Source organism: Xenopus tropicalis, chromosome 7 (genome assembly GCF_000004195.4).
Source record: "Xenopus tropicalis strain Nigerian chromosome 7, UCB_Xtro_10.0, whole genome shotgun sequence".
Classification (NCBI taxonomy): domain Eukaryota; kingdom Metazoa; phylum Chordata; class Amphibia; order Anura; family Pipidae; genus Xenopus; species Xenopus tropicalis.
The window spans coordinates 125,092,930-125,105,050 of NC_030683.2; the positions used below are offsets into that span (position 1 = coordinate 125,092,930).

Sequence of the window (12,121 nt, forward strand, 5' to 3'; positions counted from 1 at the left end):
ATGTAGAGATCAGCTAATCTGTCCCATTTAGCTTTGATGAAAAATTCACAAAATTTCAACATATGGCGAAAAATTTGCAAAATGTGGAAACGACGCACAAAAAAATTTCTTGCTGGTATAAAAAAAAATTTTGTGCATCAAATTTTTGTGCCCATTTTCCAAAAAAATACCTGCCCATGGTGAAATTCAATGTAAATCCAATCCTGATGAAACATTTTGCTTATCAGTACTCAAATATGGGCTTTTATACAAACTTACTAGCTTTTACTTGCAGAGGGCTTTCTGGTGACTTTTTGCTGATTTTACTGTAATAAATACTGAATTTGTTGGGGTTTGCAGAATATTTTTGTATACATTTTTTCGCCATACTTTTTCTCGAATTGTGAAAAAAATTGCCAACTTGAACTTTGATAAATCAGCCCTTAAAAGGATTATTTATCAATATTAGTATTTTGTTTTAATTAATTCAATTTTATGACCCAGATAGAACTTAAAGTTGTACATTGTAAACTTTCTAAAGACAAATACAAGTTAAAAAGCTACAATAATTCTCTTTACATGCAACTCAAGGAACATTTAGAACTTTTAATATATTGTAATTGTTAATTTATAAATGTCCTTGTGCAATATATGTAATAAATTTTTTTTTTGTTCAGCACTCACTACTCCAGTGACAAGCGCTACATCAATAACTGGGACATCCAGCACTGGTAATGACCTTATAGTTATATTTCATCTTTATTGTACTTGAGCAATATATGAAGTAAAAATAGGAAAATTAGGAATAAGATACTGTGGGGAATCCCTACAGATTAGCCATGAGCATGTCACACTATCAAAACTCTAAAGTTGAAGTTAAAAAATATCTGGGCTCAAACGACTACAAATCAATTTGCAGATTTTTAGAAATGTGTGCAATAAATGCTGAAGGAGTAAGAAAATTACACTTCAGGGAGAATAACATTTTCATGTTTATTTTCAATATGGCTAAAAACTTCAAATGTAGAGATCAACGAATCTGTCCCATTTAGCTTTGATGAAAAATTCACAAAATTTCAACATATGGTGAAAAATTTGCCAAATATGGAAACATGACACACAAAAATATTTGTTGCTCGTGTCAAAAAAATATTTTGTGCATCAAATTTTTGTGCCTATTTTCTAAAATATACTTGCCTATGGCGAAATTCAATGTAAATCCAAGCCTGATGAAAAATTTTGCTTATCAGTACTCAAATGTTGGCTTTTCTACAAACTTACTAGCTTTTACTTGCAGAGTGTTTTCTGGTGACTTTTTGCTGATTTTACTATTATAAATTCTGAATTTGTTGGGGGTTTGCGGAATATATTTTCTGCTGTACTTTTTCTCGAATTGTGAAAAAATTGCCAACTTGAATTTTGATAAATCAGCCCCTAAGGGGTAATTTATCAATATTAGTATTTTATTTTAATTAATTCAATTTTTGACCCAGATAGAACTTAAAGTTGTACATTGTAAATCCTCTAAAGACAAATACAAGTTAAAAAGATACAATAATTCTCTTTACATGCAACTCAAGGAACATTTAGAACTTTTAATATATTCTAATTGTTAATTTACATATGTCCTTGTGCAATATATGTAATTATATTTTTCTATTTTGTTCAGCACTCACTGCTTCAGTGACAAGTGCTACATCAACAGCTGGGACATCCAGCACTGGTAATAACCTTATAGTTATATTTCATCTTTATTGTACTTGAGCAATATATGAAGTAAAAATAGGAAAATTAGGACTAAGATACTGTGGGGAATCCCTACAGATTAGCCATGAGCATGTCACACTATGAAAACCCTAAAGTTGAAGTAAAAAAATATCTGGGCTCAAACGACTACAAATCAATTAGTGGATTTTAGAAACTTGTGCAATAAATGCTGAAATAGTAACAAAATTGCACTTCAGGGAGAATAACATTTTCATGTTTATTTTCAAAATAGCTAAAAATTTAAAATGTAGAGATGAGCGAATCTGTCCCATTTAGCTTTGATGAAAAATTCAACATATGGAAAAAATTAGCAAAATGTGGAAACATGACGCACAAAAAATATATACCACTTTTAATATATTCTAATTGTTAATTTACATATGTCCTTGTGCAATATATGTAATTATATTTTTCTTTTTTGTTCAGCACTCAATGCTCCAGTGACAAGCGGTACATCAACAGCTGGGACATCCGGCACTGGTAATAATCTTATAGACATATTTTATCTTCTTTGTACTTGAGCAATATATGAAGCAAAAATAGGAAAATTAGGAATAAGATACTGTGGGGAATCCCTACAGATTAGCCATGAGCATGTCACACTATAAAAACCCTAAAGTTGAAGTAAAAAAATATTTGGGCTCAAACAACTAGAAATTAATTAGTGGATTTTAGAAATTTGTGCAATAAAAGCTAAAGGAATAAGAAAATTACACTTCAGAGAGAATAACATTTTCATGTTTATTTTCAATATGGCTAAAAATTTCAAATGTAGAGATCAGCGAATCTGTCCCATTTAGCTTTAATGAAAAATTCACAAAATTTCAACATATGGTTAAAAATTTGCAAAATGTTGAAACGACGCACAAAAAAATTTCTTGCTGGTATCAAAAAAAATTTTGTGTATCAAATTTTTGTGCCCATTTTCAAAAAAAATACCTGCCCATGGCGAAATTCAATGTAAATCCATGCCTGATGAAACATTTTGCTTATCAGTACTCAAATATGGGCTTTTATACAAACTTACTAGCTTTTACTTGCAGAGTGCTTTCTGGTGACTTTTTGCTGATTTTACTGTAATAAATACTGAATTTGTTGGGGTTTGCAGAATATTTTTGTATACATTATTTCGCCATACTTTTTCTCGAATTGTGAAAAAAATTGCCAACTTGAACTTTGATAAATCAGCTCTTAAAAGGATTATTTATCAATATTAGTATTTTGTTTTCATTAATTCAGTTTTTTGACCCAGATAGAACTTAAAGTTGTACATTGTAAATTTTCTAAAGACAAATACAAGTTAAACAGCTACAATAATTCTCTTTACATGCAACTCAAGGAACATTTAGCACTTTAAATATATTCTAATTGTTAATTTACATATGTCCTTGTGCAATATATAGTGATGGGCGAAAAGTTTCGCCAGGGATGGATTTGCGGCGAATTTCCACTTTTCGCCATTGGCGGATTGTTTCGCGAAACGGATGAAAAATTTCGCCGCCGAAAAATTCGCCGCATGTCCAAAAATTGTCAAAACAATAGCGCGCGACAAAATAATAGCCGCGAGCGACGAAACAAGAGCCGCGCGATGAAACAAAAGCCGCGCGATGAAACAAGAGCCGCGCGCGACGAAACAATAGCCGTGCGACAAAAGAATAGCTGCGGGCGACGAAATAATAGCCGCGGGAATCCCTACAGATTAGCCATGAGCATGTCACACTATCAAAACCCTAAAGTTGAAGTAAAAAAATATCTGGGCTCAAATGACTACAAATCAATTAGTGGATTTTAGAAACTTGTGCAATAAATGCTGAAATAGTAACAAAATTGCACTTCACGGAGAAAAACATTTTCATGTTTATTTTCAAAATAGCTAAAAATTTCAAATGTAGAGATGAGCGAATCTGTCCCATTTAGCTTTGATGAAAACTTCACAAAAATTCAACATATGGAAAAAATTAGCAAAATGTGGAAACATGACGCACAAAAAATATATACCACTTTTAATATATTCTAATTGTTAATTTACATATGTCCTTGTGCATTATATGTAATTATATTTTTCTTTTTTGTTCAGCACTCACTGCTCCAGTGACAAGCGCTTCATCAATAGCTGGGACATCCAGCACTGGTAATAACCTTATAGACATATTTTATCTTCTTTCTACTTGAGCAATATATGAAGTAAAAATAGGAAAATTAGGAATAAGATACTGTGGGGGAATCCCTACAGATTAGCCATGAGCATGTCACACTATCAAAACCCTAAAGTTGAAGTAAAAAAATATTTGGGCTCAAACAACTAGAAATTAAGTAGTGGATTTTAGACACTTCAGAGTGAATAAAATTTTCATGTTTATCTTAAATATGGCTAAACATTTCAAATGTAGAGATCAGCGAATCTGTCCCATTTAGATTTGATGAAAAATTCACAAAATTTCAACATATGGTGAAAAATTTGTAACATGTGGAAACATGACGCACAAATAAATTTCTTGCTGGTATCAAAAAAATTTTTGTGCATCAAATTTTTGTGCCCATTTTCCAAAAAAATGCCTGCCCATGGCGAAATTCAATGTAAATCCAAGCCTGACGAAAAATTTTGCTTATCAGTACTGAAATGTTGGCTTTTATACAAACTTACTAGCTTTTACTTGCAGAGTGTTTTCTGGTGACTTTTTGCTGATTTTACTGTAATAAATATTTGTTGGGGTTTGCGGAATATTTTTGTATATATTTTTTTGCCAGACTTTCTCTCAAATTGTGAAAAAAATTGCCAACTTGCATTTTGATAAATCAGCCCTTAAAAGGATTATTTATCAATATTAGTATTTTGTTTTCATCAATTACATTTTTTGACCCAGATAGAACTTAAAGTTGTACATTGTAAATTTTCTAAAGACAGATACAAGTTAAAAAGATACAATAATTCTCTTTACATGCAACTCAAGGAACATTTAGCACTTTAAATATATTCTAATTGTTAATTTACATATGTCCTTGTGCAATATATGTAATAATTTATTTTTTTTTATTTAGCACTCAATGCTCCAGTGACAAGCGCTACATCAACAGCTGGGACATCCAGCACTGGTAATAACCTTATAGTTATATTTCATCTTTATTGTACTTGAGCAAATTATGAAGTAAAAATAGGAAAATTAGGAATAATATACTGTGGGGAATCCCTACAGATTAGCCATGAGCATGTCACACTATGAAAACCCTAAAGTTGAAGTAAAAAAATATCTGGGCTCAAACGACTACAAATCAATTAGTGGATTTTAGAAACTTGTGCAATAAATGCTGAAATAGTAACAAAATTGCACTTTAGGGAGAATAACATTTTCATGTTTATTTTCAAAATAGCTAAAAATTTCAAATGTAGAGATGAGCGAATCTGTCCCATTTAGCTTTGATGAAAAATTCACAAAAATTAAACATATGGAAAAAATTAGCAAAATGTGGAAACATGACGCACAAAAAATATATACCACTTTTAATATATTCTAATTGTTAATTTACATATGTCCTTGTGCATTATATGTAATTATATTTTTCTTTTTTGTTCAGCACTCACTGCTCCAGTGACAAGCGCTACATCAATAGCTGGGACATCCAGCACTGGTATTAACTTTATAGACATATTTTATCTTCTTTGTACTTGAGCAATATATGAAGTAAAAATAGGAAAATTAGGAATAAGATACTGTGGGGAATCCCTACAGATTAGCCATGAGCATGTCACATTATAAAAACCCTAAAGTTGAAGTAACAAAATATTTGGGCTCAAACAACTAGAAATTAATTAGTGGATTTTAGACATTTGTGCAATAAATGCTGAAGGAGTAAATAAATTACACTTCAGAGTGAATAAAATTTTAATGTTTATCTTAAATATGGCTAAACATTTCAAATGTAGAGATCAGCGAATCTGTCCCATTTAGATTTGATGAAAAATTCACAAAATTTCAACATATGGTGAAAAATTTGTAACATGTGGAAACATGACGCACAAATACATTTCTTGCTGGTATCAAAAAAAATTTTGTGCATCAAATTTTTGTGCCCATTTTCCAAAAAAATACCTGCCCATGGCGAAATTCAATGTAAATCCAAGCCTGATGAAAAATTTTGCTTATCAGTACTGAAATGTTGGCTTTTATACAAACTTACTAGCTTTTACTTGCAGAGTGTTTTCTGGTGACATTTTGCTGATTTTACTATAATAAATACTGAATTTGTTGGGGGTTTGCGGAATATTTTTGTTTATATTTTTTGCTGTACTTTTTCTCGAATTGTGAAAAAATTGCCAACTTGAATTTTGATAAATCAGCCCTTAAGGGGTTATTTATCAATATTAGTATTTTATTTTAATTGATTCAATTTTTGACCCAGATAGAACTTAAAGTTGTACATTGTAAATTCTCTAAAGACAGATATAAGTTAAAAAGATACAATAATTCTCTTTACATGCAACTCAAGGAACATTTAGAACTTTTAATATATTCTAATTGTTAATTTACATATGTCCTTGTGCAATATATGTAATTATAATTTTCTTTTTTGTTCAGCACTCAATGCTCCAGTGACAAGCGCTACATCAACAGCTGGGACATCCAGCACTGGTAATAACTTTATAGACATATTTTATCTTCTTTGTACTTGAGCAATATATGAAGTAAAAATAGGAAAATTAGGAATAAGATACTGTGGGGAATCCCTACAGATTAGCCATGAGCATGTCACACTATCAAAACCCTAAAGTTGAAGTAAAAAAATATTTGGGCTCAAACAACTAGAAATTAATTAGTGAATTTTAGACATTTGTGCAATAAATGCTGAAGGAGTAAGAAAATTACACTTCAGAGTGAATAACTTTTTCATGTTTATTTTCAATATGGCTAAACATTTCAAATGTAGAGATCAGCGAATCTGCCGCATTTAGTTTCGATTAAAAAATTCACAAAAATTCAACATATCTCGTAAAATTAGCAAAATGTGAAACATGATACACACAAAAATGTTGCTCGTGTCAAAGAAAAATTTGTTCATCAAATTTTTGTACCCATTTTACGAAAAAATCTGGCCATGGCGAAAGTCAATACAAATTCTTGCCTGATGAAAAATTTTGCTTATCAGTAATCAAGTATGGGCATTTATACAAACTTGTGAATAAAATTTTCATGTTTATCTTAAATATGGCTAAACATTTCAAATGTAGAGATCAGCGAATCTGTCCCATTTAGATTTGATGAAAAATTCACAAAATTTCAACATATGGCGAAAAATTTGTAACATGTCGTAACATGACGCACAAATACATTTCTTGCTGGTTTCAAAAAAAATTTTGTGCATCAAATTTTTGTGCCCATTTTCCAAAAAAATACCTGCCCATGGCGAAAGTCAATGGAAATCCAAGCCTGACGAAAAATTTTGCTTATCAGTACTGAAATGTTGGCTTTTATACAAACTTACTAGCTTTTACTTGCAGAGTGTTTTCTGGTGATTTTTGCTGATTTTACTGTAATAAATACTAAATTTGATGGGGGTAGCGGAATATTTTTGTATACTTTTTTTGCCGTACTTTTTCTCGAATTGTGAAAAAAATTGCAAACCTGAATTTTGATAAATCAGCACTTAAGGGGTTATTTATCAATATTAGTATTTTGTTTTCATTAATTCAATTTTTTGACCCAGATAGAACTTAAGTTGTACATTGTAAATTTTCTAAAGACAGATACAAGTTAAAAATAAACAATAATTCTCTTTACATGCAACTCAAGGAACATTTAGCACTTTTAATATATTCTAATTGTTAATTTACATATGTCCTTGTGCAATATATATATAATTATATTTTTATTTTTTGTTCAGCACTCACTGCTCCAGTGACAAGCGCTACATCAATAGCTGGGACATCCAGCACTGGTAAAAACCTTATAGTTATATTTCAACTTCTTTGTACTTGAGCAATACATAAAGTAAAAATAGGAAAATTAGGACTAAGATACTGTGGGGAATCCCTACAGATTAGCCATGAGCATGTCACACTATCAAAACCCTAAAGTTGAAGTAAAAAAAAATCTGGGCTCAAACGACTAAAAACCAATTAGTGGATTTTAGAAATTTGTGCAATAAAAGCTAAAAGAGTAAGAAAATTACACTTCAGAGAGAATAACATTTTCATGTTTATTTTCAATATGGCTAAAAATTTCAAATGTAGAGATCAGCGAATCTGTCCCATTTAGCTTTGATGAAAAATTCATTCAGTACACAAATGTTGGCTTTTATACAAACTTACTAGCTTTTACTTGCAGAGTGTTTTCTGGTGACTTTTTGCTGATTTTACTATAATAAATACTGAATTTGTTGGGGGTTTGCGGAATATTTTTGTATATATTTTATGCTGTACTTTTTCTCGAATTGTGAAAAAATTGCCAACTTGAATTTTGATAAATCAGCCCTTAAGGGGTTATTTATCAATATTAGTATTTTATTTTAATTGATTCAATTTTTGACCCAGATAGAACTTAAAGTTGTACATTGTAAAGTCTCTAAAGACAGATATAAGTTAAAAACATACAATAATTCTCTTTACATGCAACTCAAGGAACATTTAGAACTTTTAATATATTCTAATTGTTAATTTACATATGTCCTTGTGCAATATATGTAATTATAATTTTCTTTTTTGTTCAGCACTCACTGCTTCAGTGACAAGCGCTACATCAATAGCTGGGACATCCAGCACTGGTAATAACCTTATAGTTATATTTCATCTTTATTGTACTTGAGCAATATATGAAGTAAAAATAGGAAAATTAGGAATAAGATACTGTGGGGAATCCCTACAGATTAGCCATGAGCATGTCACACTATGAAAACCCTAAAGTTGAAGTAAAAAAATATCTGGGCTCAAACGACTACAAATCAATTAGTGGATTTTAGAAACTTGTGCAATAAATGCTGAAATAGTAACAAAATTGCACTTTAGGGAGAATAACATTTTCATGTTTATTTTCAAAATAGCTAAAAATTTCAAATGTAGAGATGAGCGAATCTGTCCCATTTAGCTTTGATGAAAAATTCACAAAATTTCAACATATGGCGAAAAATTTGCAAAATGTGGAAACGACGCACAAAAATTTTTTTTGCTGGTATCAAAAAAAATTTTGTGCATCAAATTTTTGTGCCCATTTTCCAAAAAAATACCTGCCCATGGCAAAATTCAATGTAAATCCAAGCCTGATGAAACATTTTGCTTATCAGTACTCAAATATGGGCTTTTATACAAACTTACTAGCTTTTACTTGCAGAGTGCTTTCTGGTGACTTTTTGCTGATTTTACTGTAATAAATACTGAATTTGTTGGGGTTTGCAGAATATTGTTGTATACATTTTTTCGCCATACTTTTTCTCGAATTGTGAAAAAAATTGCCAACTTGAACTTTGATAAATCAGCTCTTAAAAGGATTATTTATCAATATTAGTATTTTGTTTTCATTAATTCAATTTTTCGACCCAGATAGAACTTAAAGTTGTACATTGTAAATTTTCTAAAGACAAATACAAGTTAAAAAGCTACAATAATTCTCTTTACATGCAACTCATGGAACATTTCGCACTTTAAATATACTGTAATTGTGAATTTACATATGTCCTTGTGCAATATATGTAATAAATTTTTTTTTTGTTCAGCACTCAATGCTCCAGTGACAAGCGCTACATCAATAACTGGGACATCCAGCACTGGTAAAAACCTTATAGTTATATTTCATCTTTATTGTACTTGAGCAATATATGAAGTGAAAGTAGGAAAATTAGGAATAAGATACTGTGGGGAATCCCTACAGATTAGCCATGAGCATGTCACACTATCAAAACCCTAAAGTTGAAGTAAAAAAATATCTGGGCTCAAACGACTACAAATCAATTAGTGGATTTTAGAAACTTGTGCAATAAATGCTGAAATAGTAACAAAATTGCACTTCAGGGAGAATAACATTTTCATGTTTCTTTTCAAAATAGCTAAACATTTCAAATGTAGAGATGAGCGAATCTGTCCCATTTAGCTTTGATGAAAAATTCACAAAAATTCAACATATGGAAAAAATTAGCAAGATGTGGAAACATGACGCACAAAAAATATATACCACTTTAAATATATTCTAATTGTTAATTTACATATGTCCTTGAGCAATTTATGTAATTATATTTTTCTTTTTTGTTCAGCACTCACTGCTTCAGTGACAAGTGCTACATCAACAGCTGGGACATCCAGCACTGGTAATAACCTTATAGACAAATTTTATCTTCTTTGTACTTGAGCAATATATGAAGTAAAAATAGGAAAATTAGGAATAATATACTGTGGGGAATCCCTACAGATTAGCCATGAGCATGTCACACTATCAAAACCCTAAAGTTGAAGTAAAAAAATATTTGGGCTCAAACAATTAGAAATTAATTAGTGAATTTTAGACATTTGTGCAATAAATGCTGAAGGAGTAAGAAAATTACACTTTAGGGAGAATAACTTTTTCATGTTTATTTTCAATATGGCTAAACATTTCAAATGTAGAGATCAGCGAATCTGCCGCATTTAGTTTCGATGAAAAATTCACAAAAATTCAACATATCTCGTAAAATTAGCAAACTGTGAAACATGACACACACAAAAATGTTGCTCGTGTCAAAGAAAAATTTGTACATCAAATTTTTGTGCCCATTTTACGACAAAATCTGGCCATGGCGAAAGTCAATGCAAATCCATGCCTGATGAAAAATTTTGCTTATCAGTACTCAAATATGGGCATTTATACAAACTTACTAGCTTTTACTTGCAGAGTGTTTTCTGGTGATTTTTGCTGATTTTACTGTAATAAATACTAAATTTGATGGGGGTAGCGAAATATTTTTGTATACTTTTTTTGCCGTACTTTTTCTCGAATTGTGAAAAAAATTGCAAACCTGAATTTTGATAAATCAGCACTTAAGGGGTTATTTATCAATATTAGTATTTTGTTTTCATTAATTCAATTTTTTGACCCAGATAGAACTTAAGTTGTACATTGTAAATTTTCTAAAGACAAATACAAGTTAAAAATAAACAATAATTCTCTTTACATGCAACTCAAGGAACATTTAGCACTTTTAATATATTCTAATTGTTAATTTACATATGTCCTTGTGCAATATATATAATTATATTTTTCTTTTTTGTTCAGCACTCAATGCTCCAGTGACAAGTAGAGATGTAGCGAACTGTTCGCCGGCGAACTAATTCGCGCGAACATCGAGTGTTCGCAAGTCCACAAATTCGCGAACTTTCGGCGATGTTCGCCATTTTGGGTTTGCCGCGTTTATTTTGGCGGGTTTTTTTTGGCATTATTTTTTGGCGTTTTATTTTGCGTTATTTTTTGGCGTTTTTTTTACAAAGTATTTTTCAGAGAAATTTTTGCTTGATCCCCCTCCTGCATGCCACTGTCCAGGTCGTGGCACCCTTTAAACAACTTTAAAATCAGTTTTCTGGCCAGAAATGGCTTTTCTAGGTTTTAAAGTTCGCCTTCCCATTGAAGTCTATGGGGTTCGCAAAGTTCGCGAATATTCGCGAGTTTGCCGAAAGTCCGCGAACGGGTCCGTGAACATTTTTGGCGATGTTCGCTACATCCCTAGTGACAAGCGCTATATCAATAGCTGGGACATCCAGCACTTGTAAAAACCTTATAGTTATTTCATCTTCTTTGTACTTGAGCAATACATGAAGTAAAAATAGGAAAATTAGGACTAAGATACTGTGGGGAATCCCTACAGATTAGCCATGAGCATGTCACACTATCAAAACCCTAAAGTTGAAGTAAAAAAAATATCTGGGCTCAAACGACTAAAAACCAATTAGTGGATTTTAGAAATTTGTGCAATAAAAGCTGAAGGAGTAAGAAAATTACACTTCAGAGAGAATAACATTTTCATGTTTATTTTCAATATGGCAAAAATTTCAAATGTAAAGATCAGCGAATCTGTCCCATTTAGCTTTGATGAAAAATTCATTCAGTACTCAAATGTTGGCTTTTATACAAACTTACTAGCTTTTACTTGCAGAGTGTTTTCTGGTGACTTTTTGCTGATTTTACTATAATAAATACTGAATTTGTTGGGGGTTTGCGGAATATTTTTGTATATATTTTTTGCTGTAATTTTTCTCGAATTGTGAAAAAATTGCCAACTTGAATTTTGATAAATCAGCCCTTAAGGGGTTATTTATCAATATTAGTATTTTATTTTAATTAATTCAATTTTTGACCCAGATAGAACTTAAAGTTGTACATTGTAAATTCTCTAAAGACAGATACAAGTTAAAAAGATACAATAA

General features: G+C 31.0%; 1 protein-coding gene across 50 annotated transcripts in view; it reads left to right on the top strand.

Annotated features, from left to right (window-relative positions):
* The window catches only part of LOC108645188 (putative GPI-anchored protein pfl2), a 232,587-nt gene that overhangs the window by 60,170 nt on the left and 160,296 nt on the right, over window positions 1-12,121 (top strand). For 32 of the 50 annotated variants that reach the window (XM_031905234.1, XM_031905238.1, XM_031905242.1 and 29 more), the window contains 12 exons: window positions 657-710; window positions 1,649-1,702; window positions 2,173-2,226; window positions 3,824-3,877; window positions 4,786-4,839; window positions 5,320-5,373; window positions 6,321-6,374; window positions 7,624-7,677; window positions 8,449-8,502; window positions 9,982-10,035; window positions 10,977-10,997; window positions 11,431-11,463. In XM_031905234.1, the coding sequence (XP_031761094.1) occupies window positions 657-710; window positions 1,649-1,702; window positions 2,173-2,226; window positions 3,824-3,877; window positions 4,786-4,839; window positions 5,320-5,373; window positions 6,321-6,374; window positions 7,624-7,677; window positions 8,449-8,502; window positions 9,982-10,035; window positions 10,977-10,997; window positions 11,431-11,463 (594 nt within the window). Of the gene's footprint in view, window positions 1-656; window positions 711-1,648; window positions 1,703-2,172; window positions 2,227-3,823; window positions 3,878-4,785; window positions 4,840-5,319; window positions 5,374-6,320; window positions 6,375-7,623; window positions 7,678-8,448; window positions 8,503-9,447; window positions 9,502-9,981; window positions 10,036-10,976; window positions 10,998-11,430; window positions 11,464-12,121 lie in introns of all 50 variants that reach the window. The other 18 variants (XM_031905236.1, XM_031905250.1, XM_031905246.1 and 15 more) reach the window with 15 other exon arrangements.